At 41.5% G+C, this 19,949-nt stretch overlaps 1 protein-coding gene across 4 annotated transcripts in view; it reads right to left on the reverse strand.

Moving 5' to 3' along the window:
* cdh23 (cadherin-related 23) overlaps positions 1-19,949 on the reverse strand; it is a 361,974-nt gene that overhangs the window by 28,770 nt on the left and 313,255 nt on the right. For all 4 annotated transcript variants that reach the window (XM_067235776.1, XM_067235778.1, XM_067235777.1 and 1 more), the window contains 5 exons: positions 2,418-2,612; positions 2,164-2,277; positions 1,421-1,550; positions 848-1,111; positions 585-746 (listed from right to left, as the gene is read on the reverse strand). In XM_067235776.1, the coding sequence (XP_067091877.1) occupies positions 585-746; positions 848-1,111; positions 1,421-1,550; positions 2,164-2,277; positions 2,418-2,612 (865 nt within the window). The remainder of the gene's footprint in view (positions 1-584; positions 747-847; positions 1,112-1,420; positions 1,551-2,163; positions 2,278-2,417; positions 2,613-19,949) is intronic.

A 19,949-nucleotide genomic window follows, 5' to 3' on the forward strand; every position in this document is an offset into this window, starting at 1 on the left:
TATTAGTAAATGGAAATTTATTACGTTTACTTCTTGAAGTACTTAGTTGAAAGCGCACTTGAAAGTATTTTGAAATATACTTTGAGGTACTTTAGGAAGTATACTTCATGAACTGAAAGTGCACTACACAGGTTACTTTACAGTATTCAAAAGTAAACCTCAAATACACTATAAGTGTACTTTCAAGTGTACTAAATGACCTAAAAAGTGGGCCAATTCAGTTTACTTAGTACAAAAATAGTATATAAATAAGTACACTGCTAGTATACTTTAAGTGCCATGATAATAGTATACTTTTTATACTTAAGTATACTTACAAATTAAACTTGAAGTATACTTCTTTTTCATAAGGTTTGCACTGTTTGGTAAATATAGATATCTCCTTGACTCTAACCACTGAAATAATGTTGAACAGTGCACTTCTGATACATTCTGCAGTACTTTCTTTATGCACTTATTTGTATGTTGCTTCATATAAATGAATAAAAGTTCAATGTGTTTATGAGCACCTATTAGTCCAGAGGCAGATGAAGTATAACAGAGTAAACAGAACGTGTCTGTGATCCAGAGACTAGCAGACTCACCGATGATGAAGACGTTCCCAATGTCCTCTGTGTCGTTGGACAGGAGCTTGATGTAGCGTATGGACAGGATATGGTATAACACCAGGCTGTTGTTACCAATGTCATTGTCTATGGCATCCAGCTTTATCAGGTCTGAGCCCACCTTGGCATCTGCTGCCACACCTGAGAAAGAGAGAGGGAGAGAGAGGAAGAAAAAGGAGAGAAATTTCTCAAATCTCTCAAACACAAACTCTCATTCACACATCCAAGCCACACACACATACCTGCAGTGTACTCCAGCTTGGTGAAGCGCGGTGGCTGGTCATTGATGTCCTCCAGGTAGATCCTGACCTCCTGCAAGGTCGGGTCGTGGGAAGGGTCAAGTGCTCCCACCCTAGATGATCTCTGAGCCCGGGTTGACCCCCAGTTCTTGTTGCTTGAGGCTTTGATTATGATGGAGTAGACAGGGATGTACTCACGGTCCAGGTCCTTCTTCACCCTCAGAACTCCTCCTGGACTCAAACCGAAGTTACTATTGCTGTCGCCCCCTGGAGTGTGAAGGCAAAATGACAGTATATGTGCAAACGGTCCGACACCTACCAAAGGACTCCAGATGACTCTGCGTTTGTCATTATTCAATAATCATTCGTGACTGAAACTGATATAAGGAGAAAGAGAGAAAAAACTGCAGGAGAGAGAACGAGAGAAAGATAGAGAGAAAAATAGACAGAGGAAGGAATATAGAGATAGAGGAAGAAAGAGGTAGAGAGAATAACAGGTAGTCAGACAGAGAAAAAATCATGAGAGAGAGATAAAGGGATGTATACTGCACGTAGAATGACAGAGAGGGTGCTTACCTGCTATAAAGTAGTAGACTATAGCGTTGGAGCCCTCGTCTGCGTCCATAGCCCCAGTCACGTTACCCACCACAGTGCCTGGAGACGAGTGCTCTGGAACCGACAACGTCTGGTATGGCAAACTGCCTCTCTGAGAGAGGGCACATATACGCACACATATACCCACACTGTTTGTCTACATATCAATCGATTGATCTATGTACACTACCGTTCAAAAGTTTGGGGTCACTTAAAAATGTCCTTATTTTTCAAAGAAAAGCACTATTTTTTTCAATGAACATAACGTTAAATTAATCAGAAATACACTATACATTGTTAATGTGGTAAATGACTATTCTAGGTGGAAACGTCTGTTTTTTTATGAAATAGCTACATTGGTGTATAGAGGCCCATTTCCAGCAACTATTACTGTATGTGTTCGAATGGTACATTGCTAATTGCCTTAGAAGACTAATGGATGATTAGAAGGATTAGAATTAGAATGCCAAAGGTCTGCAATGTTGTAATTGCTGCAAATGGAGCATTATTTGACGAAAGCAAAGAACAAAATGTATATTTCAAATAAAAATAATTATTTCTAATAATAATAATTAACCTTGTAAATGTCTTGACTATATTTTCTATTCATTTTGAAAGTTATTTGATAAATAAAAGTGTGAGTTTTCATGGAAAACACGAAATTGTCTGGGTGACCCCAAACTTTTGAACGGTAGTGTATGTTTATACTCCAGTCTTGTTCTCACCGGGGGTTTGAGGAACACAGGCTCGTTGTCATCAATGTCCAACAGCGCCACCTGCAGAGGCTGCGTGGTCTCATAAGGCACAGGCTGGCCGAGGTCATAGGCTACCACAATCAGCTGAGGAGGCAGAAAACTGTTGGTTAGACACACACATCTTGCACACACACACATCTTGCACGCACACACACCAATCACACACAAACATAAAGCCACCCCTCACACACATACACACACACCAATGTTGGTCAGAGACTCACACTGTGCAAGGGCTGTTTCTCACGGTCCAGCTTGACAGCAGTGGTGATGACCCCAGTTAGAGCATCGATGTGGAAGTTCTCCCAGTCCCGATTCCCAGCCCCGGTCTGCAGGAAGGCGTAGCGCACCTCACCATTTACACCCTCATCGCCATCTGTAGCAAACACCTCGTACACCAGCAGGCCTGGGGGCTGTTCCTACACAAGGGAGAGTGAAGCACACACATTGTTACCATCTCTCTAATAATGCCAGGAATCTCTGTGTTTGTGTGTATCTGTCTGTGTACACATTTAAATGGGTTTAGTTTGCTACGATCATCTCAAGAATCGGGCACTCTGCAAATTCTATATTTTACAAGTCTCCTCTTTATAATGGCACGGAGTGCAGATTGAGTTGTTTGGATTAGCAGTTTGACATTTCCCAAAAATAATTCGCTCTCGCCATCTTGGGATGACTGAGCTGCACTAAGCTAGCTCTCGCGAGCCAAAATGATTCAGATATTCATAGATTCCACCTACGTCACTACCAAATAGAACACCGCCATATTCACAACCAATCTCGCCCAGTATGGCCGCCCACACTGCCCATTTGAATGAGAGCCCTTACAAAAAAGTATACTGCAAGTTTATTTTGTAAGTATACTTAGTATAAAAAGTACACTATTATCATGTTACTTAACCCTCATGCTGCCTTCGGGTCACATGACCCAAAGGTTCATAACGAACCATCGTTGTGTTTACCCAATTTTACCCAATACAAAAACAAATACAAATAATTTTATTTTAACCTTCGCAATGTGGGGGGTCTGAGACAGACTATCCTGCCTAAGACAACATTCCAAACATTCCATATGCTGTTGAAATATGATATTCATATTAATATTCAAATTTTATGAATTTTCATATTAAATTATACACCTTAACTGTTGATACCATATTGAAGAGAACTAGGGGATTTTTATGATGTGAATAAATATATGATTACTTAAGGCAAATCATATTTTATCAAGGTGATTTCAGGCAGCCATTTTTTACAAAAACTTCTCCATCCACCATACCTCATCAGACAACTTCATTTTTAACCACTTTAATTACAAGATGGAGGAAAACTTTGAGCGGGTGGAATATCCACAAATATGTGGGCAATGTATAACAGAAGACAGATTAGAAATATCATATTTTGATTAAAAGTTATGACCATTCTAGTGACTAGTGGAAACATGGGGGAAACCGAAATTTCTCTGCCCCAAAAGTAGCTAGCGCTATGGCTGGATACTCCTCTCGATAACTAAAAAACGTTGGAGTTTCTTCCACAATCGACCGAATTGGCCAAACAAGGCATGTACATTTAGCTTACAGTGTATATAATCTAGCTAATTAATGTTGTTTTTCTAAGTTTTTATAAATCTGCTCAAATCGAGGCTAAACAGTGCTACTACCGTCATGACTGTCCGGCAGGACAGGCCGTTCTTTCCTGAAAAAACTCGCGTCACTCCCACAAACAAATTCTTCGTAAGTAAAAAGTTTATACTTTTAATTGACAATATTGACAACACATATTAAGAAACTTGTCTTTACTCATAATATCGTCTCCAATTTCAATTCGAAGCTGTAAATCTAGCACTGTAGGCAATCTCCCATTGTATCCGCTCTGGCTCCGCTTCGGAAAACAATGGCTGCCGTTGCTGACGATACTTTTATTTTTGACTGGCAGTAACCCCTTAACCAATGATATGTGCTTTGAGCTTAAATTGTCATGAGTATCTGGCAGTTTTCAGAAATAAAATCGGTGATTGGACGGCAAAGATATTAAGGCGGGTCTTATGGGTCTATTTACACCCAAATTTGAATGGTCCGGCTGGAACCAGCCGCAATGTGGGGGGTCTGAGACCATTTTCTGAAAGAAAATGCTTCACTTTGTTTTTGTATGCGGTAAAGTTGTCGCAATACGACGGTGGGTCACAATGACTGATGGGTCAGAACGACCCGAAGATAACACAAGGGTTAAAGTATACTAGCAGTGTACTTATTTATATACTATTTTTGTACTTATTTATATACTATTTTTGTACTAAGTAAACTGAATTGGCCCACTTTTTAGGTCACTTAGTACACTTTAAAGTACACTTATAGTGTATTTCAAGATTTACTTTTGAATACTCTAAAGTAGCCTGTGTAGTGCACTTTCAGTTCATCAAGTATACTTCCTAAAGTACTTCAAAGTATACTTTGGAATACTCAAAAGTAACCTGTGTAGTGCACTTTCAGTTCATAAAGTATACTTCCCAAAGTACTTAAAAGTATACTGGGCAATAGTTTTAAGTGCACTTTCAATTAATATAAGTACTTCAAGAAGTATACTTAATAAATTAAATTTTACTATTACTTACATTTACATTTAGTCATTTAGCAGACACTCTTATCCAGAGCGACTTACAGTAAGTACAGGGACATTCCCCCTGAGGCAAGTAGGGTGAAATGCCTTGCCCAAGGACATAACGTCATTTTGCACAGCCGAGAATCTAACCAGCAACCTTCTGATTACTAGCCCGATTCCCTAACCACTCAGCCACTCCTGACTCCCTTACTAATATATTATAATATTTAGGAGCCCCTCAAACGCCTCAGATTATAAATCACTTAGCGAGAACGGAGGCCCTTGCAAAGTTACACTGCAATTTCTTAGCTTACAGAAACTATTCACTGCGCAAGTGTTGACATATTAAGAATCCAGGTCTTCTTATGAAACGTAACAGTAATTTAACTCATGGTTACAATGGTAAACCACCACAACAATGACCATGCAACAAAACACTACATTCTAAGCAGACACATTTAAAAAACGAAATTCATGAAGTTACATTTGTATTTCGAACAAACGGCAAACTTATCAGCACATTTTAACACTATATACCGCCTTGCATCATGGGAATTGACCAGCCAATGAGCCACGCTATCTTCATTTTTCACGTCGTTATTTCGTTCTTCAGTCAATTTGACAGTATAACCAGGGGTGCACATAACCTATTCAGTGAGTTACTCAGGTGAGTACCAGGAGATGGTGTTTGGTACTCACCACATATGTAGCGTGGTCTTAATAAGTGCAGTCTTCCTCACTCTCCTCCTCAGTGTCGCCACCAATGTCCTCTTCAGTGTCACCCCCACTGTCCTCTGCTTCAGCTTCCTGCATGGTAGATGATGAAGATGCTGCAGATGCACCTCCCTGTCCTTGGTTGAGCCTCCGATTTAGCTGTCTCCATCCACAGGTCGACAGCTTGCTTTGGGTCAAATGTCTCTGTGGTCTGCTTTGACAAGTGAATGTGCATCAGGGCTGAGAGACGAGCATGTGACAGACGAGATCTGTACTTGGTTTTTTATTATGTTTAGATGTGAGAAACCCCTCTCACAAGCTGCACTGCTTAAAGGCAGTGTAAGGGACAGCTTAACCACCTTGTTGATGTTGGAGTAAGCATCTGGGTTACTTGTATTTACTATTTGGACCAAGTCATACACAGAAGAGGACCCCAGGCATTTTCCTGCCTGCTTTAAGCGCACCCATTCTGTCACAGTGGTGTCTTTGTCAAGTTGCAAGGTGGCCTCATATTTCTTGAGAATGCTGCAAACTGTTGTGTTTCCAAAACTGTGGAGGTCTTGCATTTCCCGAGGCCATGTTGAGGGATCAAATACTAAGAAATGATCACATGACTTGAGGGAGTTATATCTGACTTCAAACTCTTCAATTAACCCCCTGAGTAAGTTTGTCTTGTCTCTGTCAGCATTCGCATTAGAAACAGTGTGTGCCCTGTGGCCTTCCCCAATCAAGCAGAGGTGTAAACTGTCCAATGGCCACCATGAGTTCGTCCTTACATTCTCCAATGATCAGCTTTTCCTTCTGAAACCTAATGGATGTGGTCTTCAAAATGTTGCCAATGTCAAGCATGTTTGACAGAAAGCACTGAAAACGCTCTGTGCAGATATGCTGCAAGTCACTGTTATCACTTGTAGCCAGTTGCATTTTAATGGCTGGCAATAGTCTTGATATTTTTAGCAGTGTTTCATGCCTCCATGCAGATCATCTTATGTTATGAAACTTTCCCAGTTTCACAAAGGAGATCCCATTTTCTTCACACAGCTTCTTCAGTGCAGCAGTTTTTTTTGCTCCACCTTTCTGTAAATAAAACTGCAGCAGCTTGACCACAGAGCCATTAAATGTCTCACAGTAAGGAACGTTGCGATCAGCTGATTTTGCGCAATTCTCCAGTATGTGTGCGGTGCACAGAATGTGCACAAGGGAGTCTCCAACCGCAGCAAGTCGCCAGAGTTTTGGCAAAACGCCGTTGTAGATTCCGACGTTGACAGCAGCCCCGTCTGTGCATACAGCGACCAACTTTTCTGTCCAGTCATCTAGGCCTGTGTCATGGAAAAGTCTCACAAGTCCATCTGTTATGGCCTGCGCGGTTCGGTCAGCACCCAATTCAATCAGTCCAATAAAGTCCGAGGTAAACTCTCCGTTGCTGGACACAGAAACGATGTAAACAATTTCCTGTTCAGTTTTTGTGATGTCCTCAGATCCATCAAAAAGCAGACCCCAAAATTCAGCAGACTGCAACTTGGCTCGTAACTCCCCGTTAATGGTGTGAGCGATGCTCTGCATGATCCGTGTGCCACCTTCACGTGAATGATATGCACCTCCGACATTTACTCCTAGCCGCTTCAGTAAAGGAATATCTTCAGAATAGGAAGACATGGGGCGTGCGTGTTTTGCTTTATGGAAGGCGAGGAGAAAAATATTAGACAGAGCTTGTCGCTGTTCTTCATTCAGCTTGTCTCGCCATCTGGCAAGTGGGCGACTGGAGATTATTTCTCGGCTCGCTTGTTTATTAGCAATGGCTTGTGCCACGTTCATGTGCTCTTTGCTCTTATCATGTTTCTCAAATAAAGGATGGTTGAAATTCTTTGAGCCTTTAAAAAACGCACCTGTTTTGTCAGCTAGTTGTGGATTTGATCGGCAAATCTTGCACCACATTTCAGTGCACTCATCATTAGCATCAAGCCACTGCACATCTTGGAGCCACTTTTCCGAAAAAAGTCTTTTCTTCGGCTCTGGCTCCAGTTGGCGTTTCTTAGTAGGTGGTGAAACGCCGAAGAAGCTACTTAATGTTTGTTGTTTTTTGGACATCTCTGACAGTAGTTGTCGACAAGCAATATGTCATGTGTAAGTTTAGTTGACAAGATCGAGATCGAGTAGGCCTACGCAAAGGCGCGTAGTAATACAAGTGGCATTACGCATTCCTGATTTGTGTCGCGCATGCGTACCTGCAACCCTTCTGTCTGCTTCTTTCTCAAGTAGCTTTTTCTTTTTTTCCATTAATACTCCAATTGATAATTATTAGTATAAGATTATAGGGCTTCAGAATGTTTTGGCAGTAATTAAGGTTACAGCTTCAGTACCAAAAAAGATTCAATGTGCAATGCATAATATATTTTCATAGACATGAATAATTAGAATGAGATGGATCAAAAAAATGTAACCTGTAATTTACTTTAAAATTATTTTGACTGTTTTTGCTGTATAATAATAGAAAATGTACATCCTACTCCAGAAGAAATGTATACCATTTTCTGTTTCTAAGCATACTCCTTAAAAGTATGTGAACTATTTTCTAAGCATACTTCTTAAAAGTATATCAAAAGTTAACTAAAAGTGTACTATCCATATTTTAGTATACTTATTGTATACTTTTATATACTTCTTTTTTGTAAGGGAGAGACAGATATCTGGAGAAAATTTCAGGCTCCAATCCTCATTTGTTACCCTCAGTTTTCTTTTGTCCCTTATGATCTGCCCCAGGCTTGCCTCAATTGGCATTCCATGATATATACATTTATCTATCAAACAGCTGCAAGACCCAGTGAAATGTTATATACAGCTAGCAAACTAACGTTAGCTAGCGTCGCTAACGACAGACTAACTTAACTTCGGTAGGCTATCCTCAGTATTTGCAAGCTGGCCAGTGCAAGTAACATGGCATTTTATTTTGTTTGAGTTTAAACTTGTCCAGGGGTTCATTTTCTGGTCAAATCTGGTCCATTTTGACCAGATTTGAATATTTGGGGGGGGATGTGAAAAGTAGTTTAGCATACTAATGTCACTCCAACAAGTAGCTAGCAACATAACATAATTCAACCATATAACTAACGTTACTAATGTAAATATAGCTAATGCTAGCTGTCCAGAATAACGTTATACATGCAAAAATGATCAATTACATGTTTTAATCCATTTCTCACAACGTTCATGTTTTTTTGGGACATTATAACAGGTTAATCCATTTATTTGAGCTGCTATCCCAGCCCACAGCACAGCAAATAGATGGCATCTTGCAATTCGGTCCTAAAGATGGCGACGCGACCACTGTGCGACGTCACATGGCGTCAGGGAGCCGCTATTCATGGGTTTCAGTCACGTTACTTTTATTGTTGCGGCCGCCATCTTTAGGACCGATTCGCAATCGCAGCCTCTCCTTGGGTCTCCTCAGTAAAAATGAATGATGTCGCACACAAAAGTAGCACACATTACCACCGACGAAAAGCAATGGGATTTAAAGAAAATAGATACTTTAGGCTTTGATCCTTATTTACTTTCAAGTGAACTGCTTACTCCACTAAAGTGTAGTAAAAACCTGCGAAATTTGATGTTTGCTGACATCTACATTTTCCTCGTCCACAATCTCTCTCCATACACCGGGGAAGCCCTTAAGGCATTTAAAAGCACTGAAGCCTACCGCTACCACCTCAGGATGGGGTATGGATGCCAAAATGTATCATCTGGAGATTAAGAAAATGTTCTTGATCACTGGAAGGGTAAATGGCAGTCTGTTAATCAAGCGATATTAAAGGAGTCATTGATTGCAGAACCGAATTTACCTTGTCACAGTTGAATAACGACAGTTCAGTGGTTAAATGTACATACAGTGAACCTCAAAGTCCATTGACACCACTTTCCTATGGAAATCTCACAATTAAAAAATTTAGCTGTAAAACGGTAGGTTTTTAGCCTGGTTGCCAGCCCAACTTCGTCCCGCCCACAAAAAAATTTGGTCGGGAAGTTGGGTCTGGAGGGTCTCGTATTCATAGATGCCACTTACGTCACTTCTAAACAGACCGCCGCCATATGCACTACCGATCTCGCCCAGTATGGCCGCCCACACTGCCGATTTCAATGAGAAAGTGAGACAGAGATATGTCGGAAAAAAATCAATTTGAAGCTCCGATCCTTAGCCTATTTGTTACCCCCAGTTTTCTTTGGTTCCTTATTATCTGCCCCAGGCTTGTCCCAATTGGCTTTCCATGACAGAGCTAGCTATAAACACTTACCTTGTACATAACCCTCCCCATACAGTGGGGATTGCTTGAAGGCTTTCAAGAGTACGGATGTTTATCAGTATGCTGTGGCTGGATGGGTGAATGACGTGAAAGTGCAGCACATGGCCACCAAGGACTGATATTTAATCATGGGAAAGTTATTTATTATTTGAAAGAAATCAAATGTATGTTTTTGGTCGTAGTTTACTCTGACTAGGTAGCGAGTTGTTAGCTAAGTGGCTAAGAGCTAGCTAGCACTCATTTTAGTGCCACTTAAGCTCACGGCTAGCTGTCATTAATCTTGACAATGTTCTTTAATGTCAGATGCAGGGCTTGAAATTTTGAGGCACTTTGAGGCACTTACGTTCTATGTACAAAAGTCATTTGTCCGAAACCTTTAAATAGCCTGACCTAGTGAAACGGTCAAAACTAGCCTGGCTAACGGACGTCGCTTTCTCAGGCAAATGACGAATGAAACAGGCTTGGTTAAAGAAATCCAATATTCTGCCTATCTTCGGTAGGCTCGTATCTACCAAAAGCAGTCCTCCCTGACGTTTGTGGTGTAGAATGGAGTGAAATACAACATTGTGAACACTGCCAGTGAGCGCCAGAGTCTGACTCTGAGGCTAACGTCAAAACCAGGGGACCAAGGCATGGCTGCCGCCTACTACTATGCGGGCGACGCATTCTCACTCAAATTGCAAGACTTTCGTGACCCAAATCAAAATTCTGATGCGACAGATCAATGGGGAATCGCGTTCTCTCTTAAAGGCTGTTCTCCTCGACCTGAGCAGAATTCACAGAGATGAACTTCACCGAAACAGAGGGAAAAAGCAGGCATATAGCAGGCATTTCTAAGGCCGAGTAGGTAGGTAAGATGGCGGCGCAAAGCTACAGTGACGTCATGTGAATCAAATCAATTGGGGACAACTACAGAAAACCAGAATCTGGGCGGACCAATGAAATTGCCAGGGCGGGCTTTATACGATGATGGACAGATGATCAACAGTAACGTAATCACCCACGTCACAAAAGAGCGCTTAAGTTGAATTCGTTTTGAACAAACCGCTACCGCTGGAGATCTGGGATGTTATGATTCTGCCATGAGTCTGTTTTAGAAGACATCGACAGCGCATTAATTTTCCAATTGAGCGAAGAGGCATTTGTTTTCCAGGTTCGTTTGAAACACGCCCCATAGTCACAGCCCAACGGAGAGTTCTCAGACTCATATTCTGACTAGAATTATGAGTATGACAACGTCAGGCTAGTAGGTTTTGAAAAAAACACCGAACTGACCACCTTTTTTGGCTCTGGTCTGTACCTTGGTCACGCCCCAAAATTTGCTGCACGCTGCTCTTTGTACTTCCACAGAATTACAAAGAAGAACGTTTTTATAGCATATTGAAAATGGACTACGGTGGTAAATGCAGTGTTCCAGGCTGTACAGGGAATGCTGACACTTTTCAGAATCTTCCCAAGGAACCAGACACTCGACGGGCATGTCTGATGTTTTTCTATTAGAAGATCCCTGTGAATTCGACACATGTATTCATTTGCTCGAACCATTTCACCAAAGACAGTTTTGAATGAAAACAATTTAAAGAAGGATTGCTTTACATTGTCCCAGGTTTTCAAAACCGACCTTGGTGAAATGGTTCGCACAAATGTGTCGAGGGTTGAACTGCACAGGGATCTTCTAGCTACGGCAAACATCACCCATGCCCGACTAATCAATGTTAGCTAGACTCTAGCTCATCTGCTTTTTATTAACGCTGATTTGCAAGGAATGCAAGAACAGCTAGATAGCAAAAAACACCTAGACTGTAGGCATGTAAACAACTAGTTTAGCTTGCTAACGCAAGAGCATAGGTAAAATGTGTGATGATTTAGCCTTGTTTATTGGCAATGGGGCTAACGTTATTTCATGTTCCTGACTGTGTTTGATTCAAATAAATAACCCGTGTTGTCATGTAAATCTACAATTCAAGATACATGTTTGTCCAGATCTATTTTTCAGCAAGATAGCTAGAGCTAACTGAAGCTGAGTTTAATCACGATAGTTTGTTTGCTAAGATGTAGTGTTAACGTTACCCACCTAAGGCGATCCTGTTTGCTTCGACAACAGAAGTGGAAACAACTAACGTAATCATTTCAAATTATATCTAGTCAATCTGTTGAAAACAGTTCGATTTATTTGTACGTTTTTATTTGTTGTTTCAGTGAGTGCTGTTGGCCATGTTGCGTCTTTGCTCCGCAGCTTCACTCGTTGTAAACCAACCAATCAGTGCGCAGCTCATCTATATATTCATGAGCATACCATAAAAGGAGAAAACCTAGCGTTTTTTCCCGGGAATATTTCACTGGATGTATCAGGGGGCATAGAACAGCACCCGGGCCATTTTCAGCCCAACCAATGTTACATACATTATTCGGAGACCTTAAGGAACAGTGTGAAATACCCCAAAAACCCAGTCAATCACCCCTTTAACATTACACAAATAGCGTTTATCACTGAACTGAATTGCCATCAGATTCTGTTGTAATATCAGTCACATCAGGACACCAAATGAAAAGTAGTTTAGCACACTAACGCCACTCCAACAAGAAGCAACATAATGTAATGGAAATGAGCTGCGGGCTCATGTAATTAGTGGCTGCAGGTGTGACTGATTATAGGGGGTATAGAGGAGTGGTTAAAAGGGGGACTGGGGGAGACAGAGGAAGGCTAGTCGGAGCGTGAGCACTTTGGGAGGCGGGTGGCGAGCGTTCGCAGTTATAAGGACTGGCGGCGACGAAGTCAGCGAGCGAGAGGGGTTAGTGTTCTTGTGGCAGGAGGGGAGGAATATCTGCCTCCTTTAGCAGCGATAGGGCGGGGAAAGTAGGAGAGTGCTCTGTAGTTGATTGTCGACTAAAGCAACAACCCGTCCAGCCAACATCCAGTCCGGAAAGTGTACGGCGGGCCCAAGCTCAAACCCCGGGGGAGGGTCTCGCCAAGCGGCGGCTAAGTACCCTATAATTGTCTGTTGTCTTGTCCATTTTAATTAGCTTTATTAAATTACCTGACGGTGGAAGAGAACAGGGTGCGAGGAGCAGGGCACCGTCCAAAGGGGGATAGTTGGGCTCCCCTATACACGAGTGACGTAGCGTAGGTGTGCGTTCGAGTGAGTGCCAGAGTGCAGTGACGTTGGGGTGTCTACTGGGGGTTTGGCCCAGCTTCGAGAGTGCAGTGACGTTGGAGTGTCTATTGGGGGTTTGACCCAGCGTTGAGAGTGCCGTGCTTTCACAGGATTGGGGAGGGTGGAGTGTGGTCCGGGGAGAGCCAACTTCCTTGAGTGCCGGTGTAGCCTGTGTTGTGCCCTGGAGTATTTCACCTCAGCTTATGAGTTTTGAGAGAACCCTTGTCCTGACGCAATAAAGACCTTGTTATATTGTTACCCGTGTGTAGTGTCTTTCAGCCTGACATATTTGGCAGTAATTTCCTGCTCCACGAACGAACCAATATTCATTACAATAACATAATTCAACCATATACCGGTAACTAACGTTACTAATGTAAATATAACTAATGCTAGCTGTCCAGAATAACGTTATACATGCTCAAATTTTTAATGACATGTTTTAATACATTTCTCATGACGTTCAGGGTTTTGTGGGACATTGTAAAAGGTTAATCCATTTATTTGAGATTTGCTGTTATCACAGCCCACAGCATGGAGAGAACGAGTCTTCGAACCTGTGTGTATGCCTTGTGTATGAGTTATCACATCAAACGTGACTTGCTAACATGGATGCAGCTATGAAGCCGCCTGGTTTGCTTCAGGGAAAATGTATTTAAAGAAGCTTGCCAATGGAAACCTCGACAAGTCTAAGGTTGTTTGCACCTTGTGCTATGCGGAATTAGTTTACTGTAGGAGTTCTTCCAGTCTCAAATACCACCTAAACGCAAAGCATCCCTTAGCTAATGCGGAAGATGCCGGGCCAAGCACTGATGTAGCGCAGGGGAAGAGTCGTCGTCAAACTACGATGTTTGAGTGCAACCGAGGCAAGCCCGTCAGCACAGCTCTATCAGCCAAGCTAACTAATCTAATAAACAGTTAATAAACACAAGTACATCTTATTGAACATAATTTATTTTCATCAACAATTATCATAGTAGAACAGCTTTCTCAAGCAGTTTGTGATGCATTTTGGAAACAGGAGATGAGCTCCTGGTCTACGGCGCCACCTGGTTTGAGAAACCCGTTCTCAAAGACTTACTTTTAGTCATTATTTGGGTAGCACACATATTCTGAATGCCTTCGGCGGAATTCAAATGAGCCATTTTAATCTAGATTAATCTAGATTAATGCCAAGATTACAGTGAGATTAATCTAGATTTAAAAAAATAATCTGTGCCCACCACTAGTTTATACTCATTGAAAGAACATGAAGGGAAGGGAAACATGGCGATTTTGACTTTGTGAACAGTTTGTGGTGGGTTACTCTGATCATTGTTGATGTCAGTGCTGCTAGTGAGCCCTTCAGCTTTCTGCTAGAGCTTTAGCTGCTCAGTTTTAGTGCTAGCTGCTACCTGGATTGTCCTACAGAAGATTTACAGAAGATCTACGACTCCAACTATTATTATGCTATCCATTACAACAATAGTATAGTCTGGGGTTCCTCTTTCGGCTGGGGTTCCTCTTTCCAACTGCACAACATATTGCACGCATGACTGAGACAGTCGGTCAGAATGATGGCGACGCAAAACTATATTGACGTCATGTGACCCAAATGAATAGCGGGCCGAAAACAGGCATAATGAACAATATTATTTATGTCAGTGCGATACAGAAAATCCAATACTATTTTACTGATGAAATACTAACTAGGTAGCCTAACTGGAAGGTTATTAGCTACAATCGTTGCTGTGTAGACAGGCTCTGGACTACACAAATAATGTCACAATTGTTTAGCCTAGAAAGACAACAGGGATTGCTTTAGGCATCATTACTTGCTGGACAACCAATTGGCAATTCACAAATAAGTTTTTAGGTACCCTATAGTTATACTGTTATTTAGAAGCACATTCGCTTTTATTACCAATATGGCCAGGTTAGCAGTGCTAACGGCTGGCATACGGCTGGTGATTAATATGTCAGTGAAACACAAATGTATGTGTTTCACCAACATCTTAATCACCAACTGCATCATGGGCACTGTGCACTAGTGGTCTCCACTTCCTTCCACTGTACAAAAATGAAGCCAAAATATCCTGGATACGGGTGTTGCCATATTGTGCTCTGCGCAGTAGTCATCGGGAGGTCCCAACCATACAGCCGCCGTATAGGGTCAAACCTTTTACATAGCCTGGCTGCTCAAGTCTTTCTCACTGGTTGTACTGGGACTGAAGGCATATGGTGAAACATGACCCCCCGAATCTTCAGAAAAGGACATTCTTACTGGAACGTATTGATCACTTCCAGTAAACTTGTTATACTAGCCAGTTTTCCCCAACATTTTTTTTAAGCTTATTTAAGTTTTTGGGGGCATATTTTCAGTTTGCATATGGTACTGTTTGAATCGCAATTCCTAATTATTCCTAATAAGATTGTGCCAGTGACAACATTGTTAGAATCAGCTTGTGTAAAAGAGCAGCAACAAATATATGCTTTTCGTCTATGCAATCTTCATAAAATAAGCCGCATTTTCTATAAGCCGCACCCCACCAGAATAGGAACTTTGTGTTTGTAAATCAGAGTACAGGCAGCATTGGAATATAGGCCACATTTTAAACGGGGCCAACGATACCGTAGCGCCGACTAGCGTTGAGCAGAACAATGTGACTGTTTGTTTGCTCAAGAACTGTTCCTATTAGACAGCTTGGATAGCCATCTAACTAGACAACATTCCAAATCAGGGTGAACTCTCAAATTATCTAAATTACAGACCATAGCATTCCATATATCAAAACAAAACGGACACAACAATAGAACTCCAAACAATTCTTATCTAACTAAGCTAATCCCCTTATCTTCGTAGCTTTTCAGCTTGCCGCGGGGCATTCTGGGTACCAAGTTGATGCTACAATATCAAGCAATGCACGAGTATAGGCGATCTTACAGCATTGTGTAACAAACTTCGGTTGTGGATAGTATATCCAGAAATAAAGCCAAGTCACTCATTTAGAGTGTTACAAAATTATTTTAGATATAGTATAAAGTGTAGCTAGCTTGCAAATCCTGAGGATAGCCTACTGTAGCAGACCTTTCTATGTTCAACAGACAAGGGTGTTTTGTCCCTCGGGAGTTGCCATAGGCATGATGCTGACGTAAGCATTACGTGAAGTCAATGAAAGCTGTTCGAATGGCGATGTCAAGAAGAGCAGTGGGAAAATACCAGACCCCCATCCCTCGGCTTGAGGCAACGGCCCCGGTGGATGTAGGTGGTATAGCATTTCCGATTTGCTACCCGACTCGTCCGGTCATTTTTATTCTATTAACTCCAGTCAACATATCTAAAACTATCTCCCCCAATAATTTTTGTTCGATTATCGAACCTGGCTCATACTACTACTTTTTTATATATATTTTTTTCCTGATTTTTGCTAAGTTTGAAACCAATTAGAAATGGGTAAACTAGCACCCCATTTATTTGCTTACGTCAAGAAAAGTTGCATGTAAACATGCTCGCAGATACGAACAGGGGACGAGCACAAAAGGGAACATCAGCAAATCGCTGATTAAAGGGGTGATTGACTGTTTTTTGGGGGTATTTCACACTGTTCCTTAAGGTCTCCGAATAGGGTATGTAACATTGGTTGGGTGAAACGTGACATGATTACGTTAGTTGTTTCCACTTCTGTTGTCGAAGCAAACTGGATCGACTTAGGTGGGTAGAACATTACAGCTTAGCAACCAAACTATATTATATTATAGGGAGTCAGGTGGCTGAGCGGTTAAGAAATCGGGCTAGTAATCTGAAGGTTGCCAGTTCGATTCTTGGCTGTGCCAAATAACGTTGTGTCCTTGGGCAAGGCACTTCACCCTACTTGCCTAGGGGGAATTTCCCTGTCTTACTGTAAGTCGCTCTGGATAAGAGCGTCTGCTAAATGACTAAATGTAAATGTATATTGTGATTCAACTCAGCTTCAGTTAGCTAGATAAAAAACAACCTGACAAAGATCTGGACAAACATGCACCGTGAATTGTAGATTTACATGTATGGGTTATTTATTTGAATGAAACACAGTCAGGAACATGAAATAACGAGTTAGCCCGGTTGCCAATAAACTAAATCATCACACATTCTACCTATGCTCTTGCGTTATCAAGCTAAACTAGTTTACATGCCTACAGTATAGGTGTTTTCGCCATCCTGTTCTTGCATTCCTTGCAAATCAGCGTTAATAAAAAGCAGATGAGCTAGAGTCTAGCTAACATTGACTCGACGGGCATGGCTGATGTTTGTCTGTACCGTAGCTCTAGTGTAGAAGATCCCTGTGCAAGCAAACAGGATCATCTTAGGTGGGTAACGTTAGCAGTACAGCTTAGCAAATCAGAATCAGAATTCGGTTTATTCGCCATGTATGTTATACAAACACGGAATTTACTGTGGCAGGGAGGTGCAAACACTAAACATATACGAATCTTAAATTAAGTAAAGGTACAGAAGTTTAACTATTGCTAAGAACTAAACAATCTAAGAATAAAACAATTTAAATATAAAATAAAATATAGCTGCAAGCAGCGATGCGGGTTCCTCCGCAAAATGGCAAAATATTATAAACATGTACACTGTAGAAGATCAAGACTTGGACAACAAGAGAGCAAAACTACTTCATGTTTGGCCAACAACAACAGGCTGAATGGGGATTTGAACTCATGAGCATAAGGTTACAAGTCAGTCTGTCTATCCTCTCTGCTACACACCAACTGTTGAGATATGGTGAATAGAAATGGCAGAGTATTACCTTTGGTCAGCTTTGGGACAAAGGTTAAGAAACGGTTGACATTTCAATGCCAAATTGCATATTGTACTACTTCCGAATGATGTCATCTCGAAGCCAATAAGGTTTGAAAAACCATCAGTCAAAATGATATTTGATTTATTGACACAAACATATTGAGGCAATGTGGACATTTACATAAATACACCCCTTTCAGCCATTTTGTATTGCATTTCTTATTCCATTTCAAACTATATAAAGACACATCTGCCCACACACAACTTCCATCCATGCTGTTTCCCTCTCTCCCAGCACAGGTCATGCCAAGGCAGAAATGCTGCGGTGGCCACATGAGGTTTAGAGATAGTCCAAAAACATGCCTCCCACAATTGACACATTTTAACCACAGTACACTTTTCAAACTTTCCCCAAGATGGCTGAATAACCACAGATATTGTAACTCTTCTTGAGCTGATCTCTTTCAGTCAATGCACAATTAACAATAGTCATGTGGGCAACTGGGCTAGGGCAGAGCTCATGTTCAGCTCCTTGCGAGAAAAGCCTAAGGCAGTACAGCAGCCGACTCTCTGGTCCTATTAAAATACACAACATGCACAATCAGGGTGACCAACAAGATTATATTAACTGAGAAACAATAACATTACAAACATCTAACTGAACAAACACAACAACTGAAATCCCTCGCACGGCTGTTGTAACCGCACTAATTTCCACAAGTCTTTGCCTATTTGACATACCGCACTGCATGCTGGGTACCCAAGGGGCGCTGACGCTGATTATCGAGCTGTGCTCCGACTGTGATTTGAGTATTAGCTTTGGTCAGCTTTGGGACAAAGGTTAAGAAACGGTTGACATTTCAAGGTGAAATTGCACATGGTATTTCAGAATGATGTAATCCTGTTTAACTAAACAGATAATCAAAATTATGACAGGCCAAAAGACTGTGGCTGGATTTAAACCTGTGACCTTGCTCCTTGCAGTGCACTGTCTTAGCCTACTGAGCTATTCTCAGTGTTGAGAACCATTGTGGTCAGTTACTGTATAGAAAAGTAAGCTATTCGTCCTGTGGCAAGCATTATAAGATTTGGCTGAAGTTTAAACAGCTGTAATTCAGTGATCTTTTGATATATCAAGGCAGGGGCAGGCAGGGCAGGCCAGCTTGAATCCAAATGTGTTGGAGACCCAAGCAAAGTCACTCAAAACACTGGTTCGATTCCAGGCTCTAGATAGAGTATTTAGCTCTAAACCGGTCAATATACACATCTGACCAAAGACCAGGGCCCCGTTCGTCGTAAGGGTTGAAGCTAAGTTAATCAATTGTCCCTTTAGCCCGTTAACATTAGCGAGATGAGTGAGAACAGCAAATATCCGTTCGTCAACGGCTGATCCGCATCCAAATCATGTGGTTAATTTCAATCAGGCTAAACTTATCAGGGAAATTGCACGTGCACGTCCTACTTCAAAAGGCAGGAAAGGTCGATCACCAAAACCGTGATTTTTTTACGGTATGATGGCGGAAAAGACGAAAGAGAGAGCGGTGATAGGCTATTGTCGCCATCCGAGCAAACTATTATAATGAGTCTCTAAGAAGACAATAAGCATATTATCATGGCTAAGTCAAACACCGCCACCGCTGCCAGAGCAAGACAAGCAGCTTGGCAAAAAATTGCAGATAAGCTAAATGCGAAAGTTTTGGGGAAATGTATAGGCTAATCTTAAGTGCCTCATTACCCCAATCAATCAGATCACATTTCTTTAAATGTGCCTGCTGGTATAGACTTAATGGAAATTAATAATCGAATGAGATCTTGCTAGCGAAAATAATGATCTCAACTCTTTCAGAATAAGTAGGCTAGATAAAAACAAGGCCAACGAGTATCTAAGTGATACGAATTCATAGACAATTATGAGGATATATGTAGGCTACTGCGCTTATATCATGTACTATATATGTGTATATGCATGTAGGCCTATGTGTAAATCCCTCTTTGATTTCATTGACTGGGACATGGCCAGGGAATATGATGAATTGATTCATCAGCTGGTTAAGCGCCAAGTACACTTTTCTTACAGCAACGCATGCTGCGGCTTTGCCAATGTTTTCTGCATCGCCTATACTGTATAAAAATGTAGCCTATAGCCTACCTGACGCAAAAAACCTCAAGGCTATGCAGTCTGAAGCACAGTTAAAGTGTCAAGTAGCTTTATTGTCAATTTCTTCACAT

This window comes from Osmerus mordax, chromosome 5 (genome assembly GCF_038355195.1).
Source record: "Osmerus mordax isolate fOsmMor3 chromosome 5, fOsmMor3.pri, whole genome shotgun sequence".
Classification (NCBI taxonomy): domain Eukaryota; kingdom Metazoa; phylum Chordata; class Actinopteri; order Osmeriformes; family Osmeridae; genus Osmerus; species Osmerus mordax.